Raw genomic sequence first — 26,397 nt, forward strand, 5'->3', positions numbered from 1 at the left:
TGCGAGGGGTGGGGGAGGCGCGCAGCTCCAGTCTTCACCGCATATCGTCCTTTCCTTTCCTTTCTCCTCTCCCACCCTTTTTGCGCCTGTGTTTCTTCCCCGGTCTAGTATGTACCATCCTCACTCCCCAAAAAAACAGTAATAGATAAAAATGGGGGGCGATTTTATTAGAATCCAGGGATATCAGCTTTGGGCAGCTGCGGAGGGCAGCTTCACGTAACTCTTCATGGGGGGCAGTGGCCGAATCTTGCGGCCAGCCCAGCCCCCCTTGCGGTGCCATAGTCCACTGGAAGGCCTCTTGCCCAGCCAGCGGTTTCGCCCAGCCTTGCCGATGACACGTTTGTTGTGATCGACGTTGGATACCCGGCCTACTGTTGCGATGCACGTTTCCAGAACCTGACCAAAAAAGCAGTTGGAAAAGAATGCATCACAGGGGAAGAACCTGTTTTTGTTGCCTGTGTGACTCTCGGCAGAGAGTCTTTCACTGAAAGAAGGGAGAAGACAGGAGAAAACCACAGCATAACTGAACCTGAGTGCAGGTGCTATGGTTGGTAGAAAACAAAAGGCACTGTTCCTCTCTCATTACAGTGTCAGCCTGACAGGGCATGCCTAGTCACAGGGCAGGAAGGGACACACCTAACTCATGGTGGTTCCTCACATGGAACACCTGGGAACTATCCCAGGCCAGAAAGGTACATTCCAAAGATTCCTCCTTTGTTGATCCCTCCCACCTGTATCCACGCACACCTGCATCTGCCTCTTGGAGGGTAGCTGGATGATGGCCGTCCCATTCACTTTCCGTAGCAGCACACCACACGTCCCTGGGGAAGGCAGAAACAGCTTTGCCACACTCCACAGGGAGGAGGTGGGGACAAATTCATAAGGGGACATACTGCATACCCCGCCCTTTCTTTGCCCTTAGGAGCAGATACACCGCAGCAGGAACCATGCAATGTTTGAGGTTAAAAACACCAGCACCTCTCCACCCTCGTTTTCCATGGATTTTCCCCTCCTTTTCTCTGCCTGCGGACCGCAGGTGGCCCCAGAGGTTCAGAGAATTAGGACCTCAGGTACCCTTTGGCCTCAGGTATCCTAAGACTCCCAAGTAGCTCTTTCCTCATACCTGCGGCTCGGATATACTGGGCCCCCCGGCCTGGCTCACTCTCCACGTTGTTGACAAGGGTCCCCACAGGCAAGGCCCCAAGAGGATGTGCGTCCCCTTCCCGAGCAGCAACTAAAAGACAGAATTTCATCAGCCCCAGACCCCTTGCAGCCTCCAAGCCCATACACATCTGGCAGCCATCTCTCACCTGCCATTCGGCCTATGTGGTCAGAGTTCAGGATGACATCTCCAGCCTGCATGTTTTCTGTGGCAACGATCCAGCGTTTCCGGCTGCCCCCAGCAACCAGAGCTATGTCTGCTGATCTGTTTGGGGTGAGGGACATATGAGCAGACCATCTAGACAGCCCTACATCTGAAAACCCATAGAACAGTCATACAGCTATACCACCATCATCTTACATCCCAAACTTGCCTACAGGGATCATAGCGGACCACGATGACCTTCTCCTCAAATGGTCCTGGCTTCGTTTCCAGCTCAGGCCGGAAGCGCAGAAAGTCAATCATGCGATAACGCTGCTTGTGGCCCCCACCAATACCATGCACTTGGATTCGGCCTGTGGTCAGGAAAGTGCAGAGACATGACTCAAGTCAGATGAATCAGCTCCCAGCAGTAAGAATAGGCCCATCCTGTGCAGAAAGCAGTACTGCCTAACCTTATGACACAAGTGGAAAATAATGTATTTGCACAGCAAATACTTGGTAAAGGGGGGTGGGGAAATACCTACACAGAGTTTGGTAAAAACTTAATTATAGGATATTGAAGTTATATAAAACCTCCAGACAAAATCTCTACAAATTACTGAATTCAGTAAGTTTACTGAGAATGATGGAAATAGTGCTCAGCTGTTGAAATTTCTGAAGGACGTGAAGAATGTACACTTCATGTGTATATCTGGTTTTCTTCAACTATCTAAATGGTCTTTAGGAGCACAGAATACCTTTCTGTTGCTTTGTATTCTACTCTCTGGTTCTTACACACACACTACATGCAGAAGGAGTCCAATAAATGCTTTTTAATTACATTCCTCTGCCTGTCAAGAAATAGATCTGGGATCCTAACATGTTTTTCCCCTTTAATGCATAAATCCTCTCGCTCTTGCTCTCACCTGTGTGGTTTCGGCCCCCAGACTTCCTCATCTTCACTGGTGTAATGGTGTACTTGGTACGACTCTTCCAGGACACAATATTCGCACTAAGGGCCACGGAGGTAAGCAGTGGGCGGCCGGGAAGCAACACTGAGGAAGAGGGCAGCTGGAGAAGGGTAGACCTTGTCACCTAGAGATAAACAGAAATCTCTATGACTTGAAAGGTAACTGAAGGAGAAGCACCAGAGAACCAAGGGTGAAGGTAAAAACCCAGCAGCCTACTTCCTTCTAGGAATGTCCCAGACCCACTATCCAAAAACTCCACCCTTCACTGCTTGCACACATACAAGGCTGGAAAGTTTACCTAGGTGTATGTGTGTTGATTACCTCTTCTCATTTGATCCTCTAACCTCTGAAGTATTTCTTCAATGGAATGTTCTTTCCTTGGGGCACCTTCCAAATTTCGCTCAAAACTCTCCTTCTCTGGGTAACTCTTCCTTCTTTAAACAACTTCCTTTTCCAAAGCTGCTAACTTTCACACATTCGTATGCCATCAGCACCAATGCCTGTGCTCCTCTGCATTATGTTTCTGGGAGTTTTCCAGGTGTGAATGGAGGGGAGGGATCATTTCTGTCTTGTTCCTTGCTGTATTCACAGCATTTTAGAGGAGGTTGCTTTCGTTTTGAATTTTAAGTATGCATCTGCCAAACTCCAGAAAGGTCCAGAAGAACAAGACTTACACTTTTTTTCTGTGACTCACCAATCACCCCCTAGGGACACTGAAGGATACCTTTACCTTAGGCTACTAATCTTGTTATTTTGGGCTGCATTCTCTAATCTCAGCAATGACTCATCTTCAGTAGTTAGTTAAGAGCCCAGGCTTTTTTTTTTTTATTTTTTTATTTTATTTATTTATTAGAGAGAGAAAGAGCACAAGCAGAGGGAATAGCAGGCAGAGTGAGAGGGAGAAGCTGGCTTCCCGCTGAGCAGAGAGCCCAACATGGGGCTTGGATCTCAGGACCCTGGGATCATGATGGGAGCTGAAGGCAAACACTTAAACAACTGAGCCACCCAAGCATCCCAACAGCTCAGGTTTTGAAGCCAGACTGTTTATAGCTTCAATACCAGGTATACGGGGCACCTGGGTGACTCAGTCGGTTGAGCGTCTGCCTTTGGCTTCAGTCATGATCTCAGGGTCCTGGGATTCAGCCCCATGTTGGGCTCTCCGCCGAGCAAGAAGCCAGCTTCTCCCTCTTTCTCTGATGCTCCTTCCCACGTGTGCTGCCTCGAATTAAAAAATCTTAAAACAAAACAAGAAATTATTTAGGGGTGCCTGGGTGGCTCAGTGGGTTAAAGCCTCTGCCTTCGGCTCAGGTCATGATCCCAAGTTCCAGGGATTAAGCCCCATGTCGGGCTCTCTGCTGAGCGGGGAGCCTGCTTCCTCCTCTCTCTCTCTCTGCCTGCCTCTCTGCCTACTTGTGATCTCTGTCTGTCAAATAAATAAATAAATAAATCTTAAAAAAAAAAGAAATTATTAAAAAAAAAATACTTGGGGTGTATGACCTTGGACGGCTGAGGAGTTTTCTCATGTAAAATGGTAATGGTAACCTTATATAGGGGTTGAAAGGACATTGAAAGGGGTTAAATTGACATTTAAAAAAAAGATTTTATTTATTTCTTTGACAGAGATCACAAGTAGACAGAGATCACAAGTAGGCAAAGAGGCAGACAGAGAAGAGGAAGCGGGCTCTCTGCTGAGCAGAGGGGGCTCCATCCCAGGACCCTGGGATCATGACCTAAGCGGAAGGCAAAGGCTTTAACCCACTGAGCCACCCAGCGCCCCTAAATTGACATTTAAAATGTCAATTACTTATGCTTGGCTTCAGGGCTAATCCTTATAATTCAGCTGCTGCCTGTAGTGTCTTCTGGAAAACTACTTCAAGGGTGATTTTCTGTTACATTTTAACAAAATTTTAAAATCACCTTTTGCTACACCTATTCTTTCCATGTGCAGCCAACTTTAAAAAATTACCAGTTTGGTGAAAGGCAAATTAGATCACCAGGAACCAGAATACTAGTGATTTCTCATCTTGACTTTTTAAAAAATCCTAACATGAACTGAATTTGACTTGGAAGGCAAATAGCTATTAGGGAAGCAATTTGCTATTGTTACAGAGTTATCTGTACTTTCTTTGTTTAATCGAAAAAACTGTAGAAATGTATGCAAAGAATTTAGGACAAGAGTACTGGATGATTTGTCATAGGCTTTTCCCTTCAATTCTCTTTGAGCAGCAGGAAATAGTTTTTCTATATTCCCTCCGCTTTACCTGTAACAATTTTGTTTTCTACTGTTAATTATATTGTGTATTTATAGTTCTATGCTTACTGTTGTGCATATACTGGCAATGAAACTGTACATAACATCACCTGAAAGAAGTGGGAAAAAAAAGGGGGGGGGCGGCGGCGCCTGGAGGACTCAGTTGGTTAAATGTCTGCCTTCAGCTCAGGTCATGATCCCGGTCCCGGAATCAAGCCCCGCATTGGGCTCTCCGCGCAGTGGTGAGTCTGCATCTCCCTCTGCCTCTGTGATCCCTCTTCCTCTGTGATTGCTTTCGCTCTCTCTGAAATAAATAACACCTTAAAAAATAAATAAAATGTCATGATAGTTGTCTTTAAAAAAAAGGAGCTGATTTACTTAAAATGTCAATTACTTATGATTGGCGTATGACTGGGACTCAATGTCGGTTATTACTGAAACCTGTACAGTGACCTGTAAAATACTTTCACTTCCAGTATCTCGTCTGAGGAAACCAGCGACCCTGTGGGACAGCAACACTTGCAGAAGAGAAAGCTGAGGCTGAGACCCAGGCGGGCGTGATTCCTGATCAGACTCACTTCCTCCGCCTCCCATCCCAGGGTGCCCTCTCCGGCGGCCCGAACACAGCCTCATTTCCAGATAGGGTGCATTACCTGCGCGGCCGGGAGCAGGCTGGGCCCGAGGGCAGCGACGGCTGGGGGCGTCAGGCTCAAGGAGCCCAGAGCGCGAGTCAGTACCCTCAGAGCCATGAGGGCACCCAAGCCCCGCCGGACTCAGCACACCACCAGGACCCTGAGCCAGGCCGCCGGGCGTCTCTAGATGACGCTAACCAATCCCGGTGCCGTCGCTTTCTCCTGACGTAAGGAGGTGGGCAGAGAACCCGAGACCAAGGTGGATGCACACCTCTTTTCCTCCTTGCGCGCGGTCAAAGCCAATCCTCCTGCAGCCCTTAGGTCGCGTGACTGGGGAGCTGGCTCCGCCCCTCGGAGCCGTCAAAACAATTGCCTCGAGCGGCAGCCATGATGGATTTAAAGGGGCAGTACCGGCAAGGGCGGCAATCAGAGCGACAGACTGCGGGTGAGTCTTTGAGGGTACTTTGGGGCTTAGCGTTGAGGTCCCACTACCTCTTTTCCGCATTCCGGGACAGAGGGACAAGGCCCCACCTGCCGACCTCACACAACTCCAGACAAGCCGAAAAACCCCGCCCCCCGCGAGTCTTCCCGCCCCTCGGCGTCCAGAAGGACAGACAGACGGCCTGCCCCGCCCCCTGCGCTACCGACTGACTCATTGACCTCGGCGTTCTCTGGCTCCTGGGTACTCGCCCGGGACGCGGAGCTCGGCGGTGCCCCCGCACCTCCCCCCATCGCCCCCGCCCGTCTCACTCTGTCTCCACCCTGGGCCCCAGGGCAGGTCGACAGCCGGGAACTATCCTCGATCGCATGCCCAAGCTGGGAGACCGCGTTTCCCTGTGACCCTACAGCCGCTCAGAAGACGTGCTATTCTTTCCTGCATCATCAGGCGTCTGAGAGGCACCCTAAGGTGACTCCTCTCAGAGCCTGTTAGTAGGTGGTCATGACGGAGACAAAGCCATGAAAGTGAATGGGTCAGGAGTGACCAGGTCTGCCTCCTCACCCTTTCTCAGACACGCCCCTTGCCGCAGATCTCAGATCAAGTCTCATTCCCTTCTTGGGGAGAAAAGAGCTTCCCGTGGCCTGGAAATGGGAGGTTGGCTTCCTGAAGGAAGAGGGACGCTGGTCGCCTTTGAAGGCCTGAAGTAGAGAGAGGGAGGGTGTTTGTCCTGAGTAGGGCTCTGTGCCAGGTCCTCTGGGTGGCTGTGAAGTGGTGAGAGAAGGGGTGGGAGGGCTGAACTTCTGGACTTTGGGCAGGGCAGTTCCTTGTGAGTACCTGGCTACTGAAAGAGTTTCTTCCGGGCTTTGGCCTGAGTGCCACAGGTGAGGGTGGTGCTCCGGATACGGGTAAGAATACTGGAAAGGTGAGAAACGAGGCTCTTTGGAGGGAGTAGGAAGAGAGCCTGACATCTGGGGAAGTATAGGTTGAAGGCCTAGTGGGGAAAGAAGCAGAGTTTCCTAGGTTGGGAGATGCTGGCCTTGGCTCCGAGACTGACGCATTCTGAACACCTTGAGCTTTCTGGGGCCCTCTCATCCGGGTCCTGCAATGAAGGCTCCTTTCTTCTTCCCCTCTTCCCTGTAACTTTGAATCCTGTACCTTTCCTATTTTCTGAAACCTCTGCACTGTTTCTCCTGTATCTCCTGTATCTCCTGTCTGCTTTAACCCTGTTTCTTTTTCAGTGTTTCAGACAACCTCTATGTTTCCTGTAGTGCTGTCTCTCCTCTGATTGCTTTTCCTATTCTTGACCCACGCTCTCTTTCCAACAACTTTTTTTTTTTAAGATTTTATTTATCTGGGAGCCTGGGTAGCTCAGTGGGTTAAGCTGCTGCCTTCGGCTCAGGTCATGATCTCAGGGTCCCGGGATCGAGTCCCGCATCGGGCTCTCTGCTCGGCGGGGAGCCTGCTTCCTCCTCTCTCTCTCTGCTTGTCTCTCTGCCTACTTGTGATCTCTCTGTGTCAAATAAATAAATAAAAAATCTTTAAAAAAATATTTTATTTATTTGACAGAGAGAGAGAGAGAGATCACAAGTAGGCAGAGGGGTAGGCAGAGAGATGTAGGGAAAGAAGGTTCCCCGCTGAGCAGAGAGCCCGACGTGGGGCTCGATCCTGGGACCCTGGGATCATGACCTGAGCCGAAGGTAGCGGCTTTAACCCACGAGCCACCCAGGCGCCCCTCCAACAACTTTTCTGTTCTTGTCCTGAGTTCTAAATCCGATTGCTAGATCTCAGCACTTTTGTACCTTCAATAATCTTTCTTTGTTCAAGTCAATTCCTCTCCCTCTCTCTTTCCCACAACCTTAGCTTTGCGTTTAGTGTCGTAGGTTCCCTCCCCACTGGTCACTCTCTCTCCAGTTAAACCAGGTCACCCATACTCTCTCCTGTCCCTTCCCTTGGGTTCTTACCACCCTTTAATCAAGGTGCTGAGCCTCTCTTTCTTATCTTTGCCCCCGCTGAACTCTTTTGTTTCTCCTCAGCCCAGGCACGGTCCCCCTGGCCAAGATGTCAGGCCTGGTGTTGGGGCAGCGGGATGAGCCTGCAGGGCACCGGCTCAGCCAGGAGGAGATCCTGGGAAGCACTCGGCTGGTGAGCCAAGGGCTGGAGGCCCTACACAGTGAACATCAGGCTGTCCTGCAGAGTCTATCCCATACCATTGAGTGTCTGCAGCAGGGAGGCCATGAAGAAGGACTGGTGCATGAGAAGGCCCGGCAGCTGCGACGTTCCATGGAAAACATTGAGCTGGGACTGAGTGAGGCCCAGGTGAGAGGAAGGAAGTGATACCAAGTGGCCCTTCGAGGAGCATTTGTCCGATTGGAGTTTTGGGGTCATTTAGGATAGCCTGGTCCTAGATGCTTGCATTCATTCATGTAGTAAATATGTATTAAGCCCCTGCTTTGTGCCAGGCATAAGTCTTCTGGGCACTGGAGAAATATCACTGAATGCAATAATCAAAAATCTTTGCCATCTCAGAGCTTGCATTCTAGCTGCAGGAGGCAAACAATACACAAATGAGGAAAGGATTCTGTATGTCAAAGAGTGATACTTGTGAAGGAAAAGGGATAAAAATAAAACAGAAGGTGACTAGTGGGTACAGAAAGAGGATACAACTTTAGATATGATGGTCAAAAAAAGTCTTACATTTGAGCCAAGATTTGAAGATGAGGGAGTGAGTCCTACAATAAATGGGGGACGAGCATCTACAGCAGAGTGGGTAGTACCTACAAAGGCCCGGAACTGGAGCATTCCCGGTGAGGCCAGTGAGGGACCAGTATGGCTGCAGTAAGAGCGGGTGAGGTGAAGCAAAATAGGAAATGAAGTGCAAGGGTGCCAGGCGGGCTCTGTCATGGAGTGTGAGACTCTTGATCTTGGGGTTGTGAGTTTGAGCCCCACATCAAGTAGAGGGGTTACTTAAAAATCAAAAATCTTAAAAGGAAGGAAGAGAAAGAATGAAGGAAAAGAAAAAAGAAGGAGAAAGAAAGAGAGAAAATGAAGTGTAAGGTGTAGCAGGGTTAAGAGCCAAGGGGACAGATCATGTGGAACTCGTGGTTCATCACAAGGATGTTGCTTTTACTTTGAATGAGATGAAAGTTATTGGAATACCAATAACTTTGGTATTCCAAAGTTACAAAGTGGAGCAGAGGAGTGATGTGGTCTGACTTAACATGTTACAAGGACTAGCTGGCTGCTGGGTTGAGAACAGACTCTAAGGAAAAAGGACCAAAACAGAGGCCAGTGAGGAGGCGGTAGTAGTTACCTAGGTGGGAAGTGATGGTGAACTGGCCTAGGGGGGTGGCTCTGAAGGTTGTGAAAAATTGGATTCAGGGTGTATTTTTTTTTTTTTTAAGATTTTATTTATTTATTTATTTGACAGACAGAAATCACAGTAGGCAGAGGCAGGCAGAGAGAGAGGGAGGAAGCAGGCTCCCTGCTGAGCAGAGAGCCCGATGCGGGGCTCGATCCCAGGACCCTGGAATCATGACCTGAGCCAAAGGCAGAGGCTTTAACCCACTGAGCCACCCAGGCGCCCCTCAGGGTGTATTTTGAAGGTAGCACTCTTGCTGCCCAACCCCGCCTCCTGGCCCCTGCCAGTCTTGCTGCCTCCCCGTAGGCTCCCCTCCCACTTAATCCCGGAACACTCTAGTCCAGAGTCAGGCGCTCATGGGATGTGCCCACCTAGGTGATGCTGGCTTTGGCCAGCCACCTGAGCACAGTGGAGTCGGAGAAACAGAAGCTGCGGGCCCAGGTACGGAGGCTGTGTCAGGAGAACCAGTGGCTCCGGGATGAGCTGGCAGGCACCCAGCAGCGGCTCCAGCGCAGCGAACAGGCTGTGGCCCAGCTGGAGGAGGAAAAGAAGCACCTGGAGTTCCTGGGCCAGCTGCGCCAGTATGATGAGGATGGGCACACTGCGGTAAGCGTGCACCAGCAAGGCTGACTACGGGGGTAGCTGGGAGTCGCCAGTCTTGCGGGGACAGCTAGGAGTCACCAGAGACGTGGGGGCAACTGGTCATGAGCAGCAGGGACTGGCCTTGCTGCACGACCTGCCCCCACCTGGCCGAATGCAGGTCCTGACACCAACTCCAGAGAGGAGCACTGCTGAAACAGTCTTAACTCATTCGGTCTGCACGTAGTTCCGTGACGGCTGTGTATGTCGGGCGCTGCGCACTCTGCTGGGGGGTGCAGCAGTGATTGAGGCAGACAGAGTTCCTGCTTCCCCAGTTAGAGGTTTTGGGGTTGGGGGAGACACATAAGCACCCGGGCAATTCCAGCCCAGAATCCTACATGGGAAAGCATAGCACAGTAGAGCAAGACCCTCCTAAAATTTGCTCTCAAGATGTATGAAGTGTAAACCTCACTCAACAGTCAGGTGTTTATCTCTCTGCTATAGGCAGTGTGAGAGTCTGTGTGTGGGGGAGATGTAAAGAACTATGAGAGTTCCTGTCCTCTCAAGCTCCTAATGGAGCTGCAGGGCCAACGCTTACACATGAGGACATGTGTGTGATGACACAATGTCGTCGACACGATGTGACACTTCAGATGCTCAGGGCTGGATGAGTGGTTCAGTAATGGGAGGAATTCCAGGATCGATTTGGGGGGACTGGAATGGCCTGAGAAGGATTTGCAGATGAGGTCGTACACAGGGGTGGGGTAAGATTTGGGTTGGATTTTTTTCATTGTACAGGTTAGGAGTTGGGCTGGATTTTGATGGATGATGAAGGGGAAAGGAGGAGCTTTCTAGACTGGGGGTGGCAATGTGTCAATAGATAAGGCTCCAGGGCTGGAGAGCTGATCTCTCCCAGGTAAAGTGTGATGATTTGCGCTGGACGCATTGACAAGGTTGGGTGGGAGGCTTGGAGGTGTTTCTGCAAGGTTGATGTGCTTGTGGCACAAAGCAGATTTCCCCATGTGGAAGTAGGTGAGACAGTGAGGGCTGGGCACTGAGTCGAGAGGGAGTGGTGGCAGATCATGGGGAGAAGGCTGAGCTAGACGCTTTGGGTACTCTTTGGGTACATGTCAATAAGATCAGACACACTCCCTGCCCTCAGGAAAGATAAGACAGACATATAATCAGTGTAAACACACAGGGATCAGCACTGGGCTATAATTACAAGAACTGAGGAGGGTGGGGAGGTGTGGAGGCTAGAGAATGAGGGTGCTTAGGAAGTTCTCAATGTGAAAGAAGGATATTTACAAACAAGAGCGGGCTGAGATTGGTGGACAGATGCTAGCCTTCCCAGTGGCAGGGACACGAACAAGAGACTTCGCCACCTGTCAGTGATTTCATGCTTTAGAGGGGCCCTGAAGAGGCTGCTGGGGATATCTATGCCTAGCCATGCTGCTTCTTGCCTTTCAGGAGGAGAAGGAGGGTGATTCCACCAAGGATTCCCTGGATGATCTCTTCCCCAATGAGGAGGAAGAAGACTCCAGCAATGGCTGTGAGTTTGTCTTTGGAGTTGGAGGGTAAAGAGGGGCAGCAGAGGGCTGGTCCCAGATATGGCCCCCCCTTGCATATGGGATGCTCACCATCCAGAAATATGTTCTTCACTTCCCCTGGAGATAGGGTAGAGTCTGGGCTTCTGGTTCCATTTCCACAGCCTCCCCATTATTAACCAATATTTATTACATAGTTAATGTGTCTTGAGCCCTATGGTAGGCACTAGGGAGACTGAGTTAAGAATGACAGAGTTCTTGCCTGTAAGAAGCTCAAAGTCAAATGGGGTGATGACCCTGGAGTGAAAGAACATGAAATCCTCGAGGGAAAGAAGCAGGTCTTTCTTATTTTCACATCCCTGACACAGCCCCTGGCTCATGCTTACTGAGTAAAGTTTGTTGAATGAATGAGTGATTGGGTGAACAAGTGGGGTTGTGAGGGGCACAGGTACCAGGGAGTGGGTGAAGGAATAGCAGTAGAGGTAGGTAGGTCTGGGGGGTGGGAGGCCGTGGCAGGGGGTGTGCACAGGCAGGGTTGGGGTGGAGAGGGCAGATAGCAAAGGGGAGATGAAGTGCCCTGAGGAAGTCTCCTGTTCATTTTTCGGGATGGATAGTGTCCCGAGGCCAGGGCGCCCAGCACAGTGGATATGAGATCCCAGCAAGGCTGCGGACCCTGCACAACTTGGTGATCCAGTACGCAGCCCAGGGTCGCTATGAGGTAGCCGTGCCACTCTGTAAGCAGGCACTGGAGGACCTGGAGCGCACGTCTGGCCGTGGCCACCCTGATGTCGCAACCATGCTCAACATCCTTGCTCTGGTGTATCGGTGAGTCCTGGCCTCGTCTCCCAGCTCTGCCTCCAGGTTCCCACCTTGATCCACCTTCGGCTCCCATTCCTCCTCTCCAGAGGGTACCTCTTCTCCCTGCTGGGCCTCCCAAGTGACCCCACTCGGGGCCTTCCTCTGCACCAGCACTCTTGTTCTTTTCATACGTCACCCCTTGACCTCAGAGCCGGTCACCTCTCAGGCTCTTCTCTTCTCCATTCCCTCCTTTGAGAGGGTCTCTTTCCCTCTCTGTTTCCATCTCTTGCATCCTATAGCTGGTCTCCTCTTTGCATGGTAGTGTTCTGGATCCACGTAGAGGCATGTTGGTGAACTCTCACTGCTCTCCCCTAGGCTTCCTGTCTCCTCGCGGGGGGGTCCTAACCCTTAAATGTACCTCAGTCATACTGAAGGGAAGGAAGGAAAGAGATGACTTGGGGGCATAGTTCAGGATAACCCCTGTCACTTCTCTCCTCTTCCAGGGACCAGAATAAGTATAAGGAAGCTGCCCACCTGTTGAATGATGCCCTCAACATCCGGGAGAGCACCCTGGGCCGGGACCATCCTGCTGTCAGTACTCCATGCCCTCCTCACCTCCTGCTCTTTTGGCTTCTCTTAGTTTGTTTATCCACTGCCCTCAGCCCACTCACTGTTCAGGGAGAAGCTGTGAGGGCTTCTTTTTTCCAGGCCCTGTTTGCTAAGCCCAGGGGTTCTCAGCTCTCTGAGGCACAATGAGTCCTTCTTCTTCTTTTTTTTTTTTTTTAAAGATTTTATTTATTTATATGACAGACACAGATCACAAGTAGGCAGAGAGAGAGGGAGAAGCAGGCTCCCCGCTGAGCAGAGAGCCCGATGCGGGGCTCGATCCCAGGACCCCGGGATCATGACCTGAGCTGAAGGCAGAGGCTTTAACCCACTGAGCCACCCAGGCGCCCCACAATGAGTCCTTCTTATAATGAGTATTTTCCTGAAGCATGATTCATAGACACTGTAACTGACCTACACGTACAATTCCAAAAAATGTTGAATGTCACCTTATCATATAAAAATGAGGAAAGTAACAGAATAAAATAACACATAGGATGTGTTATAATGAAATGAAAACATGACGTGCTAACAGTTCTATTAACTCCAACTACAGTAGAAGACATAATACAGCACATAACTTACATATAATATGATATAATACAGCTTTAGATTTAGAACATTGACAGCAGTAAGACACTAGATGTAAGAAGTACTAAGAAGAAATGACAGGGCAGGGGCACATGGCTGACTTAGAAGAGCGTGTGACTCTTGATATCGGGGTCTATGCCCCACATTGGGCACGGAGATTACAAAAAAAATAAGTAAACTTAAAAAGAAAATGACAGGGGCGCCTGGGTGGCTCAGTGGGTTAAGCCACTGCATTCGGCTCAGGTCATAATCTCAGGGTCCTGGGATCGAGTCCTGCATCGGGCTCTCTGCTCAGCAGGGGGCCTGTTTCCCTTTCTCTCTCTCTGCCTGCCTCTCTGCCTACTTGTGATCTCTCTCTGTCAAATAAATAAATAAAATTTTTTAAAAAAGAAAAAAAAAAGAAAATGACAGCAGGAGAATTGGTGGATACAAGATTAAAAACCCATGTCAGACTCAGTAACAACAGGCCAGATTTATTCATATATGATGAGAAAATGAGCAATGATGGATTGTCACAGTGGAGAAAATGAGAAAAAAAGTATTTTTGCAAACAAGGTATTTTGCAAAATTATGAACATAATTTCTTATGTTGCATTATATGGTAGGCAGGGGTGATGTAGCTGAGAAAACAGCTCCCCTCTTGCTATCCCGCTAAGGGTCAAGGCTCACGGTATTCAGACGTCTGGCCGGACACTCCAAAGTTAACAGAGTTATCCCACACACACAGAACATCTGTACCATCCTTACCTTTCCAAAGCTGATAGTGCCTCCAGTCTTCATGGCCACCAAAAACCACACCAAATCCCACCTCCAGAAATATCTACAAATCCCCCTAGAGGGCGATACCACCCCCAGAGAGAACCTTCAGAACCTCCCTCGCCTCTGGTTAGGCTGGCCCCGGTCCTCTTCCCTTGGGAGTCTTGCAGCGTGGGGCCCTGTTGTGCAGGAGGAGAACTCCTGGATCTCAAGGCATCGATGCTGGGGGGACGGGCCTTTCTTCCCAGGTGGCTGCTACACTCAACAATCTGGCTGTGCTCTATGGCAAAAGAGGCAAGTACAAGGAGGCCGAACCACTCTGCCAGCGTGCACTGGAGATTCGAGAAAAGGTGCCTGTGTTCTCTCATTCTCTGATGCTGTGACCCTTCCTCCACCATCTCTCTTTCAGGCTATCCTCTTCCCTCATGTTTTTACCCAACCCTCTTTCTTTGCCTTGTTCCCTCTCTTGTCATTCCCTTCCCTTGCTCCCCACATGGGTTACACACACACAGCTGTAGCCATCTTTCACTCCTTTACTCCCTTCCAGGTCCTGGGCACTGACCACCCAGATGTGGCAAAGCAACTGAACAACCTGGCCCTGTTGTGCCAAAACCAGGGCAAGTATGAGGCTGTGGAACGCTATTACAGGCGGGCCCTGGCTATCTATGAGGGGCAGCTGGGACCGGACAACCCTAACGTAGCCCGGACCAAGAACAACCTGGTAAGGGCAGAAGGGAAGAACAACCTGGAAGGGCATGGAGGGAGGGGAAGGAAAAGCACCCTACTGTGGTACGCTGACCTCGACACCTTTGTGCCTCTGGGGGGCTGCCTTTGGGGCTGAGGGCTCTGCCTCATTCCAGTGGCAAGGTGAAGTCCCATAGCCTCCTGGGAGCAGAGTGAACACCCTTGACCCTGCAGCTAGAAAAGAAAGTCTGAGGAGGATCTCTAGGAAAAGTCACAAAGAGACCAAGAGTTGGAAGTCCCTGAGCCCTGCTGAGACCTTGTCTCTGTCCCGTGTTTTTGCCTTTCTGCCCCAGGCTTCCTGTTACCTGAAACAGGGCAAATATGCTGAGGCTGAGACGCTCTACAAAGAGATTCTGACCCGTGCGCATGTGCAGGAGTTTGGGTCTGTGGATGGTGAGTGGGGTGGGCCTGGGGAGGGAGCTACAGGGTGGTGAAGAGATGCAGACCTGGGGCGTCTGGGTGGTGGCTCAGTCAGTTGAGTGTCAGACTCTTTTTTTTTTTTTTTTTAAAGATTTTATTTATTTATTTGTCAGAGAAGAGAGAGAGAGTGAGCACAGGCAGACAGAGTGGCAGAGGGAGAAGCAGGCTCCCTGCGGAGCAAGGAGCCCAGTGCGGGACTCAATCCCAGGACGCTGGGATCATGGAGTGTCAGACTCTTGATCTCGTCTCCAGTCTTGATCTCAGGGTCATGAGTTCAAGCTCTACATTGGGCTCCACCTGTGGAGCCTACTTTAAAAAAATGCAGACCAAAGGTGAGGGGTTACGCCCTAATGGTTCCCAGGCAGAGCCAGACCACTTTAGTTCAGCTCCATGGGCCTCTGTCTCCTGGCTCCCCTCTTTACTGTCTAGCTCTGTTCTCTAACCTTACCACCCCATCCGTGTATCACTCCTAGATGACCACAAGCCCATCTGGATGCATGCAGAGGAGCGGGAGGAAATGAGCAAAGTGAGTGTGGTGTCCAGCCTGGGGAGTCCCAGGCCACCAGGGTCTCTTGCTTCCTCCTTGCATGAGTCCAGCTCCTTAACCCTTTCCCACCTGACCACCAGTTCCAGATGTCCAGTGCCTTCCCTAGCCCAGCCCACACCATAGCCCCTAGGCATCTCTGTGTTTTCAGCTCTGGCTTACCCCCTCTGTTCTGCAGAGCCGACACCGAGAGGGTGGCACACCTTACACAGAGTACGGAGGCTGGTACAAGGCCTGCAAAGTGAGCAGGTGAGCAGCCAGTGAGATGCTGGCTTGGCCTCCCGTGCCCTCCATCCAAACCCTGAGCCTGGCCTCTGAGACCTTTTCCCCTCAGCCCTTTGACCTTCTCTTGGCTCTGCTCCCTCTCACTCCTGTTTCTCTTCTGAACCCATCCTCACTTTCTTCCCACAGCCCCACAGTGAACACTACTCTGAGAAACCTCGGAGCTCTGTACAGGCGCCAGGGAAAGCTGGAGGCAGCTGAGACCCTAGAAGAATGTGCCCTACGCTCCCAGAAACAGGTCAGTGACCAGGAGGGGAAGGTGGTCTGGAAGGTAGGTCCAGGGAATGGGGGATCACCGAGGCTTCTTTAGAGTCTCAAAAGAATGAAAGGCCGAGGAGAAAGCAGGGAAAGGGAGGTGAGAGTCTCTTGTAGTCGCGGTTGTGGTTTTTCTTTTCTTTTTTTTTTTTTTTTAAGATTTTATTTATTTGACAGAGAGAAAGAAATCACAAGTAGGCAGAGAGGCAGGCAGAGAGAGAGAGGAGAAGAAGCAGGCTCCCCGCAGAGCAGAGAGCCTGACTTGGGGCTCGATCCCAGGACCCTGGGATCATGATCTGAGCGGAAGGCAGAGGCTTTAACCCAGTGAGCCACCCAGGTGCCCCAGTCGTGGTTGTTTTTAAGTGTGTTTTTACCCATGCCCTTTATGGTCAGGACTCCAAGTTCAAGATTCACATCACTAAACAGGGCTATTGAAAGGAAAGCCATGTCCTTTCACAGTTTGAAGAAGTTACTGAGGAAGGTTATGGGTGGTGTGGGTGAGGGGGTTGAGATTGAGGGGAGCCTGAAGTCAGTCTCTCAAATTGTGGGTCATGATTCATTAGTGGGTCTTTTTTTTTTTTTTAAAGATTTTAAAAATTTATTTGACAGAGAGAGAGGCAACACAAGCAGGGGGAGTGGGAGAGGGAGAAGCATGCTCCCCCCTGAGCAGGGAGCCTGATGCGGGGCTTGATCCCGGAACCCTGGGATCATGACCTGAGCCAAAGGCAGATGCTTAATGACTGAGCTACCCATGTGCCCCTCATTAGTGGGTCTTGAAATCAATTCAGTGTGACCATAGTGAAAATGGATATCTGTCTGTAAGTAGGAATGCATTGCAAAGAGAAGACGCGAGTACTTTCCAGTATGTGTGTACTAGGACGTCATAAAGAAAAATGTCTCCCCTGTTGGGGCTAATGGTAAAAAAAAAGTCTGAAAGCTCCAGCCTGAGGAGTTAAGGAGTGCAGATTCCCAGCGCCTGACTTTTCCTTCCAGGGCACTGACCCTATCAGCCAAACCAAGGTGGCTGAGCTGCTTGGGGAAGGTGACAGTGGAAGGACCTCTCAGGAGGGCCCTGGGGGCAGCGTGAAGTTTGAGGGAGGTGAAGACGCTTCTGTGGCCGTGGAATGGTCAGGGGTGAGTCTCATTATTACCCCTTGATCTCTCGGGCTCCCTCCTGCTGGTGTGATGGGGAGAGGCTCTGGGCCTGCCCAGGTAGGACATGAGAGCACGTAATCCACACTCCAGTTCAGTTTGTCCCACCCTTGCAAGGGGGTAGGCAAGCCATCATTGGTAAGGCTCTTGTTTACTTTCTCTTTTTTAAAATTTTATTTATTTACTTGTCAGAGAGCATGAGCAGGGGGAGAGGCAGGCTCCCTGACAAGCAAGGAGCTCAGTGCTGGACTTGATCCCAGGACACTGGGATCATGACCTGAGCCAAAAGCAGACACAACCATCTGAGACACCCAGGCATGCCTAGGGCTCTTGATTTCAATCATGAGGCTTTTGGGGGAGGTGGGATGTGTGCAGGATAAATGGGAACAGTAGACTTGGAAGTCTGTCTGCATGGGCTCCCCTTAGCTTCTGTGCCCCATCCCTCTCTGCCAGGATGGCAGTGGGACCCTGCAGAGGAGTGGTTCTCTGGGCAAGATCCGGGATGTGCTTCGTAGAAGCAGCGAACTCCTGGTGAGGAAACTCCAGGGGACTGAGCCTCGGCCCTCCAGGTACACAGTGAGACTGAGAGATGGTAAAGCAGATCAGTAAACCCTTGCCTCCAACTCCTCTTGGCCCTTCATCTCTGGAGAAGTGTCTTGGAGAGAACCTGGAGGAGGTTGATGGGATGGCCCTGTGGAAAGAGTTTGGGAAAGATGGGTGCCTCAGGGGTTGGGAGAGGTGCCGAGGAGATGCCGGTTACTGATGAAGTTAAGAGATTGTGCATGTGTGTGTGTTGGGGGGGGGTGGTTGTCAGATGGTGAGGAGGCTGTGATTTGATGCATACAGCAATGCACGAGGGGCCCACAGTGTTAGGACCTCTAACAGGGAAGAAAGGAGGCCTCAGTTTTTTCTTTTTGCACTGCAGCAGCAACATGAAGCGGGCAGCCTCCTTAAACTATCTGAATCAACCCAGTGCAGCACCCCTCCAGGTGAGAGAAGAGCATATGGGTGGGTGAGTAAAAAAGGGGAGCCATGGGGCCGGTGCTGCGGGAGCTAGGGAAGAGGAGAGAGTCTTCTGGGGTGAAGACTCAACCAGGGAACTGGAGTTGGGTAGAAGAGAATCGCGCAGACACCTTGTTAGGGTGGTGACCACTATGGGACGGTTTTGGGCCAGAGATGGAAGTGAATAAATTAATCAGGAAGGTAACAGGAGTTGATGTTCTCTAAACTGGTACTTTGGAATTATGGATAATTCAAGAATCATTTGGGGATACCAACTGTTCTTCCTCCTGCAGCCACCATATTCTCCGCTTTGGGGACTCAGTGGCAGATGAGAAGGGAAAAAGAAAAAAAAACAGTATTAAGTCATCTATATCTGAGACAGCAGTAATGACATGTTAATGGCAACTGGCCATTTGTGTCAACACGTTCAGAGTATAGGATATATAGGCTGATATTCATGTTGGTCTTTCAAGCACTCTCTCCGCCAGATCATGGCTTTCTTCTTCTTCTTCTTCTTTTTAAAAAAAATTTTTTTAAAAGATTTTATTTATTTATTTGACAGACAGAGATCACAAGTAGGCAGAGAGGCAGGTAGAGAGAGAGGAGGAAGCAGGCTCCCTGCTGAGCAGAGAGCCCTATGTGGGGCTCGATCCCAGGACCCTGGGATCATGACCTGAACCAAAGGCAGAGGCTTCAACCCACTGAGCCATCCAGCCCCTTCTTTTTTAAATTTAAAATTTTATTATTATTTTTAAAGAAATTATTTATTTATTTTTCAGAGAGAGAGAGAGAGAGAGAGAGAGAGTGCACACACAAGCAGGCAGAGTGGCAGGCAGAGACGGAGAGAGAAGCAGGCTCCCTGTGGAGCAAGGAGCCCGATTCGGGAATCAATCTGGGGACCCTGGGATCATGGCCTGAGCCGAAGGCAGCAGCTTAACTGATTGAGCCACCCGGGCATCCCTTCTTCTTCTTCTTCTTTTTTTTTTTTTTTAAGATTTTATTTATTTATTTCACAGAGACACAGAGAGAGAGGGAACGCAAGCATGGGGAGGGGAGATGGAGAAGCAGGCTTCCCGCTGAGCAGGGAGCTCACTGTGGGGCTGGATCTCAGAATGCTGGGATCATGACCTAAGCCAAAGGCAGATGCTTAAGGACTGAACCACCCACGTGCCCTTAGATCATGGCCTTCTTGAACATCCTAGCAAAGGCCAAAACTACACAGAGCCCCAGAGCTTGAGAATCAAGTTCCAGGCTCTATCCTAGCTCTAGAGACAGACTGCAATCACAGTCACATAATGGCTAGACTCCAGGGGACAGTCTTTGGGAAGCCGAGGTCCCTGGTCTGATGGCATGGTGTTGTCTGTTTCAGGTCTCCCGGGGCCTCAGTGCCAGCACTACGGATCTCTCTTCAAGCAGCTGACATTCAACCCACCCCCCCAGGTCTGCTGGGTCTCCCCCCACAGCCCTCTCAGCATTCCCTATTGCTTCCTGGCTCTTCCAATCCCAAGGTGGGACAGGGAAGGGAGAGCAGTTAACCAGAAGATTGCTGCTGCCCTTAGGGTCTTGGCTCCCTCCTCAGGAATTCCCCTCAGGAAGGACCCTCAGGACACCCTCTCCTCATAGTTCTTCAGAGTAGCTAGCTCTGAGGCCCCCAAGATGCTTAAGGAGCAGGCACACATCTCAGAGATGGAGCCTGCTGCTGGCTTTTCAGTCAGAGGGTTTGGAGCTGGCCAGCCAAGTTGCCTTGCTCTGGCCTCTCTTGTTCCCTCTGCTGCCTCACTTCAGGTCCGTGTATTTCACTTTTCTTAAATAAAAGAATCAGGTAACCATTTTGCCACTTGAGTCCTGACCAAAGAGGGTAGGGAGCAAGGGTTGTGTTGGGGCCCTTCGCAGAAGGGCAAGGGACAGTGATGGATGGGGCAACAAGAGAAGTGTTGATTCTTGGATCTCTCCTCTCTTCCTTCCTCTGTTTGTATCCTCTGCAGCAGGGCTTGCAGGAAGGCATCTGGGGGATGGGGGAGGAGGCCCTCAACCCCAAGGAGAAGGTGCTATGGACTGGGTTGTCAGGGACATGTGGTGGCCATGTGGCAGGACCCTGGAGTCCTGGCGCCACTGCTCCCGGCCTGTGAGGCCCTCTGTGGCTGCCCCTCCTCCTCCCAGCTGCTTGGGGGAAGGGAGGTCTAAGCGGGCCTGGGGGGCCCTCCAGAGCCAGAGGGGGATGAGGCACTCACTATCCATCCCCTCTCAGCATATCCTGGAGGCCTGAGCAGCAGCTGGGGCCCATCTTCTAAAGCTTGACTCCTCCTGACCCGCCTCCTACACCCCTTGCTGCTTTCACAACAAAGAAAGAATGTGGGGGTGGTGGCGCTGGGGGTTGGGGGGGTGCCTGGAACAAGGGCTGCGTAGGGCCTCCCCACAGCTGGAGACTTGGCCATGCCCTGCAGCCCAGACTGCCTGGAGATGGACTTGGGATAAATTTGTCAGTTTAACAGCCTTCAGCCAGGCATTCAGAGCCCAGTCTGTTTCTACCTTTGGGTTCAGATTGGTCCAGAGCCAAACCAGACCCCAGCCATGCACCGGTCCCTCACTTCTCCAGGCTGTATCTCTCCTGGGGTTCTTCAGTAACTCCAGGTTACTTTGCTTGGGGGACATCAAGGACACCCTTCTGTTCTAGGTCTCCCTCAGGATTTTAGGTCGTTGAGACGTGAGCCAGAGCCCACCTTTTCCCCTTTCTACCCAGAGAATTTGGGGGGAACAGTTGCCCAGAGCCCCCGGGAAGGCCCAGAACCATCCTCCGCAGGGGCCACTAAAGTCACTTTGGTTCCCCAAGTCCCTGCAGAATGGACGGTAGGCACTGCCTATGCTGCCCTACCTTGCTCAGGTCCCCACAATCCCCAGGGCCTCCCTCCCTCTGTCCCCTACCCATCTCCAGACCCCTCCCCCTACTGCGAGCTCCTCCCCGCCACGACGGGGAGGGGGCGTCGAAGGGGCGGGGCGCCGCGCGGCGGCCGGCGGGGAGGGGGCGTCGCGGGGCGGGGCCTGGCAGCGGCGGCTACGGCGGCAGCAGCGACGGTGGCGGCGGCGCGCGAGGGCTTGGAGGTACCAGCGGCGCGCGGGTCCGGCTCGGGACGCCTCGGGCTCGGGCTCTGGATGCGGCTGCTGCAGCGGCGCCCGCCCTCCGGTGCGCTCGGCCTCCCGGGTCCGCCGCGGAGCGCAGTTCGAACGCCCGCCGAGCGCCGACCGGGTCCTCCTCCCGAGCCTGCCGCGATGGCAGCTGCGCCGGGAATCCCGAGCAATCTCCGCCGGCTGCCCCTGCTCAGCGTCCTGCTGTTGCCGCTGCTGGGCGGTGAGTCGCGGCGAGCTGCGGGGACGGGGCTCGGGGAGCGCGGGAGCCCCGCGGGCAAAAGGGGGCACGAGAAGGTGGCTTTGGGCAGCTGGGCCGGGCGAGACACCCTGGAGTGGTGGAGAGGCTGGCGGCAGGCGCGAAGTCCCGGCGCCGGGGGGGCGAAGCTCCCGCGGACTCGCCCCCTTGGATTCGCCCGGGCCCCTCTCCCTTGGCGCTAGCGAGGACGCGTTTCTACCCGCCACGGAGTTTTCCCTGTCGGAGCGGAGAGTTTGCTCGGGAACTGCCGGGAGTTGCTGGCTCCCGGGCTCCGCTGGGGAGTTTCTTTTCGGGAGGGAAACGACTCTGTTCCTACTTTAGGGGAGCGCGATGCGGTGGCTGGTGGGGGGACGGAGTCCCTCCAGCAGTCTCTGCCTAGGTGAAGGAAGCCGGCCTGGGGCCGGATGCGGGATCGACCTGCGCCGCGCCGAGCGCGGAGCTTTGTTACCTACGCCGGCCAGACGCTCCCGGCTTCCCTTCTCCAAGTTCCCGAGCCAGGCTGGGACCCTGATGACCCTGCTAGTGCGGACAGGAGAAAGGAAAAAATAGGGCCCGCCCCGTCTCCTCCAGCTCTTGGGCCTGAGCCCGGAGCCCCAAGCCCGGAGCCCACTCCCAGCCGGGTCGAATCTGGGGAGCAGGGAGTCCGAGGCTGTCGTGGTGACTAATGTGTGAAGGCCGCTGCCAAAATCGGGCATGGCCGGCCTGCAAAGGTGCGGACGGGGTTGGTTCTGCTCCTTCCTGGATTTCCATCCTGTCTCTCCTCACGGAGGAAGGAAAATCTCTCATTCTGCGGGCAGAAAGGCAAAAAGAGTTCATTCTGCGCTTTATTGGAGGGCCTTGGCGTTTTGATGAGGGTGTGGTTTGTATCTACGGGGCAGACAGGACCCGACACCCCCCCCCCCCCGCCCCCCCGCCATCCCCCGCCTTTATTTCCTGGCTTGGTCGCACCTGAGAGTCACCACTGAGGTGTTGAAGTGCTTTACAGGAAAGCACCAAGCTACCTGCACACCACAAATGGCCTGGACTGGAAATATGCAACACCCCCCCCCTCCCCAAAGAAAAAGAAAAAAAAAAAAAAAAAAAAAACCACAACACAAAATCTTTGGTGATGATCCTGGCAGCAGCCCTTTTTCGAGAAATCTGCTCAGGGCTCCTGGTTCTAGCTTATCACTTTTCCTCTTTCTTGGAAGAGTGTCTGTAGGACCGGTGGGGGTAGAGAATTGCCTTTTCTGACATCTCCCTGGCTAGCAGCTGTTGAGGGATTTTGGTGGTGATGGAATCAACATCTCCCCCAGCCCTAGTTTAAAAGGAGAGGTAAGAACAAGTTCCCAGGAATCGTAGGAGGTGTTTCTGGAGCTGCCCTGTGTTTCTCGTGATGTGTAGGGTGGTTCTTGCTCGTGGCAGGACCCACATCTGCTCCCAGAGGAAGTCTGAAAGTTTTTTTGTGCAGCCAGGATGGGGTGGGGGCAGCCATATGGACGAGCAGCCCCAGCTCACAGGCTTCCTGGATTGGTGGCTGTTGGGCTTTGAGTGAGTGGGTTGCCTGATACGGCTATCTTCATGCTGATGTTTAGAGCTAGAGCTCTGGAGTCAAGGGGAAATTCTGGTGTAGACTGGGTCCTTGTTAGTCAACAAATACTAAATTCCTAAATTCCTTCTGTGAGAAGACAACTCTGATATTAATCGATGTTAATCCGATGACGATGACGGGTGTTTAAGTGGAGAGAGGGGGCGTCCTGTATATGTGGGGGGGTGGTTAGGGCAGGCTGTCGGTTTGGGACTGGAAGTCTGCAATCTCTGCTGGGGGTGGGGAGATGTCTTGTGTTCAACAAAGGAACATTTGAATGAGAGCCTTAAATCAGTTCCACCAAGTCTGTCCTGGTGTGGAACCTGTCCCTGTGCTATAAGCAATTTCAGCTGAGGCCGTGGCGCCTGCTGTCTTCTGGTGAAATCTGGGACTCAACGCATCCCTGGACAGCATGACTTCAGGGGGCAACGATTTTTTAATAGATTACAGTAGATGTTTCCATCTCATTGTTTAACTGTGTAATTAACTGGAGTTTAGTGAGACCTGCTGTTAATAAGGCCAGAGTGAGGGACCAAGGCTAGCTTGGTTTGTGGATTAGACCATTTTGAAGTTTGGATAATTATGCTGTAAATAGCTGTGTAGCTTTCCAAACTTTGAGATTCCTGTGGACATAAATACAGTGGAGGCGGAAGAGAGGGCTTGACTTTGGAAATCTGGGATTCTTAGCCCCAGCTGTTTGCATGGTTGGTTGTGGTCACTACCCATTCCTCTTCCCATCCCCCCTCTCTGGGTTCTTCCTTCCAGGCTCTTGTGTCTTTGGGGAGATTGACTTGTCACAGTAAGAGCTACGCTGTCCTGCAGATTCCTCAAGGCTCTGCAGCCTGTCATTCAGACCTGGGAGTTGCTTTTTTTTTTTTTTTTTAAGATTTTATTTATTTATTTGACAGAGAGAAATCACAAGTAGATGGAGAGGCAGGCAGAGAAAGAGAGAGAAGCAGGCCCCCTGCTGAGCAGAGAGCCCGATGTGGGACTCGATCCCAGGACCCCGAGATCATGACCTGAGCCGAAGGCAGCGGCTTAACCCACTGAGCCACCCAGGCGCCCCTGGGAGTTGCTTTATCAGTGGTGGGTTTCCTCAGTCGTTGGTGCGAGGGAGGGCATGGATAATCTCTGTACTTGGCTTGCTGAAGGATCTAGTCACAGTCCTGGCGTTCACAGCAGGGCTGAGTGGTGGAAAGAGCTCAGGCTGTGGAGAAGAACAACTCAACCTTTGACAGACCCCGTGGCCCTGGGCAAATTTCATGACCTCCCAGTTTGCCTCCTCTGTGAAGAGACTTCCCAGAGTTGTGCGAAGAATTAAATGTAATAAAGTCTATACAGGGTCCTTTTCTTGTTCTTCCATCTCCTGGGATGGGCTTCCCACATATGTTTCCAGCCTTACAGTCACCTCTAACAGGAAATATTTTCCACCTACTGGAGCCTTCCATTGCTACCCAACGAGTCAATTTACCATCCCCTGAGATAGGCGTGGTTTCTCAGCCCTTTCTTTCCTCTCCAGCCAGTCCTTCGTATATGTTGCCTGGCCCATCTCTCGCTCAGCCCCACTTCCTCCCCAAAGCTGTCCCGTCTCCTGCCAGAAAGATGCCTGTAGGACTTTCGGATTCTGTCATTCTTAGGACACTAACCTATTTTTGTCCCATTTGAGTTTTAACTAAAGCGCTCCCCTCTTGCGTAATTCCTTACAGTATCATTTATGATGGGTCCTTCTCTAGGTTTATTGAAAAGGTGAGTGAAATTTTGGGGGCACTGGGCAGAGTAATCAAGGGCAAAGGTAAACATTCCCTTTGCCTCCTTGCTGTCAGGGGTCTTTTGTGTCCCTTTTAGCTCCTCTGGGTTGGGGCTGCCTGTTGTTCCTCCTTGTGCCTGCTCTACTGTGACTGTATCAAGGGACCAGACCTTCCTTCCCTGTTTCTGGGCTGCCTGTTCATTGTGGTGGTTTTCTGAATTTGATGTGGCAGGGCTTCCGGTCCGGCCTTCTCCAAGAGTTCTGGGCCTGGCAACCCCATGTACATAGGAAGCTGACCTGTCTTGGAAGGCCACACTTCGAAAATGGTGAGCTGTGTAGGGGCCACTCAAAATAAGGTCCACAGAAAAGTGGCATCAACATTCCCGGGGAGCACAAGGAGAAACCTAGTTTGCATTGAATAAGCTACCCAGGTGACTACACCTCAGAGTTCCAGGAGTCCTGGGCACATGCGCTCTCCCTCTCTCTCTCTCTCTCTTTAAAAGACTTTATTTATTTGAAAAAGAATGAGCAGTAGGGAGGGGCAGGGGAAGCAGGCTCTCCCACTGAACGGGAAGCCTGATTCAGGGCTCCATCCCAGGACCCGGAGAGCATGACCTGAGCCAAAGGCAGATATTTAACCATCTGAGTCACCCAGGTGCCCGAAATCCTGGTCTCCTTATACAGAAACTTGAGGGGTAGAGCTTTCAAATTAGGGGCCCTAGATCTTGCACAGTATTTGAAGATTTACCTTAACTAACTTTTAATTCATGTATACACTCTTTTGTGTGATGTCTGCATGTAAAAATTGCCTCACCGTGTCAAAAAAAAATCACCTCCCTTTGGGTTGAACTTGATTTAGATTTTGTCAGGAAACTTGTCCATTAAACGTGGGACTCTAGGGCACCTGGGTGGCTCAGTGGGTTAAGCCTCTGCATTCGGCTCAGGTCATGATCTCAGGGTCCTGGGATCGAGGCCCACTTCGGGCTCTCTGCTCGGCAGGGATCCTGCTTCCTCTTCTCTCTCTCTCTGCCTACCTCTCTGCCTACTTGTGATCTCTCTCTGTCAAATAAATAAATAAAATCTTAAAAAAACAAAAAAACCTGGGACTCTAGAAGGTACGTAGCCTTTGGTGACTTGTTCACTTCCTCTTGGAGCCTCTGGTTTTCCTCGGCGCCTGTGCTCGTTTAATAATGAAGGGCAGTGGAGAAATTGGATTTGTGAGGCAGAAATTTGGTCAGCAGAGGACTTTTCAGGAATACATTTGACTCATAATGTCTCTGCTGGGCTCCAGCGGCTTTACCGGTGTTAAATCTTTCGAAGACTTTATATTTCGGAGCGAGGGTGTGTGTGAGTTTGTGTTTAAGCTGGAGGAGCTTCTGTGAGACTCAGCTGGGATGGATGTTGGCTGGTTCAGACTCTAATATTTGAGCCAAGAGCAGTTTGGGGCCAGGGATTCAGTCTTGGGTGTTTT

General features: G+C 51.5%; 3 protein-coding genes across 7 annotated transcripts in view; 2 read left to right on the plus strand and 1 right to left on the minus strand.

Annotated features, from left to right (window-relative positions):
• Positions 1 to 146: 146 nt before the first annotated feature.
• MRPL2 (mitochondrial ribosomal protein L2) lies at positions 147 to 5,325 on the minus strand. The gene is made up of 7 exons (XM_082733115.1): positions 5,179 to 5,325; positions 2,230 to 2,398; positions 1,536 to 1,677; positions 1,311 to 1,426; positions 1,124 to 1,234; positions 748 to 821; positions 147 to 396 (listed from the first exon to the last, which is right to left on the minus strand). The coding sequence occupies exons 1-7, from the start codon at positions 5,272 to 5,274 to the stop codon at positions 184 to 186; spliced, it is 921 nt and encodes a 306-aa protein (XP_082589241.1). The 5' UTR covers positions 5,275 to 5,325; the 3' UTR covers positions 147 to 183.
• A 95-nt stretch (positions 5,326 to 5,420) lies between these two features.
• KLC4 (kinesin light chain 4) lies at positions 5,421 to 20,059 on the plus strand (the record flags this gene model as incomplete). Of its 5 annotated transcripts, XM_082733106.1 has the most annotated exons (17): positions 5,525 to 5,602; positions 5,931 to 6,120; positions 7,630 to 7,912; positions 9,330 to 9,560; positions 11,004 to 11,085; positions 11,695 to 11,905; positions 12,382 to 12,469; positions 14,080 to 14,181; positions 14,379 to 14,552; positions 14,869 to 14,968; positions 15,469 to 15,521; positions 15,718 to 15,788; positions 15,951 to 16,059; positions 17,070 to 17,210; positions 17,682 to 17,797; positions 18,154 to 18,217; positions 19,600 to 20,059. In XM_082733106.1, the coding sequence occupies 15 exons, from the start codon at positions 7,655 to 7,657 to the stop codon at positions 19,648 to 19,650; spliced, it is 1,851 nt and encodes a 616-aa protein (XP_082589232.1). In that variant the 3' UTR covers positions 19,651 to 20,059. The 5 variants fall into 5 exon arrangements, with proteins under 5 accessions (XP_082589230.1, XP_082589232.1, XP_082589231.1 ...); XM_082733104.1 differs by lacking the exon at positions 5,931 to 6,120 and having other exon boundaries at positions 5,421 to 5,602; XM_082733105.1 differs by lacking the exon at positions 5,525 to 5,602 and having other exon boundaries at positions 6,120 to 6,143.
• A 1,201-nt stretch (positions 20,060 to 21,260) lies between these two features.
• PTK7 (protein tyrosine kinase 7 (inactive)) overlaps positions 21,261 to 26,397 on the plus strand; it is a 64,927-nt gene continuing 59,790 nt past the window's right edge. Inside the window, exon 1 of the mRNA XM_082731228.1 lies at positions 21,261 to 21,576. Coding sequence (XP_082587354.1) covers positions 21,381 to 21,576 — 196 coding nt within the window. The 5' untranslated portion in view covers positions 21,261 to 21,380. The remainder of the gene's footprint in view (positions 21,577 to 26,397) is intronic.

Source organism: Mustela nivalis (assembly GCF_964662115.1).
Source record: "Mustela nivalis genome assembly, chromosome: 5".
In the NCBI taxonomy this organism is placed as follows: Eukaryota; Metazoa; Chordata; class Mammalia; order Carnivora; family Mustelidae; genus Mustela; species Mustela nivalis.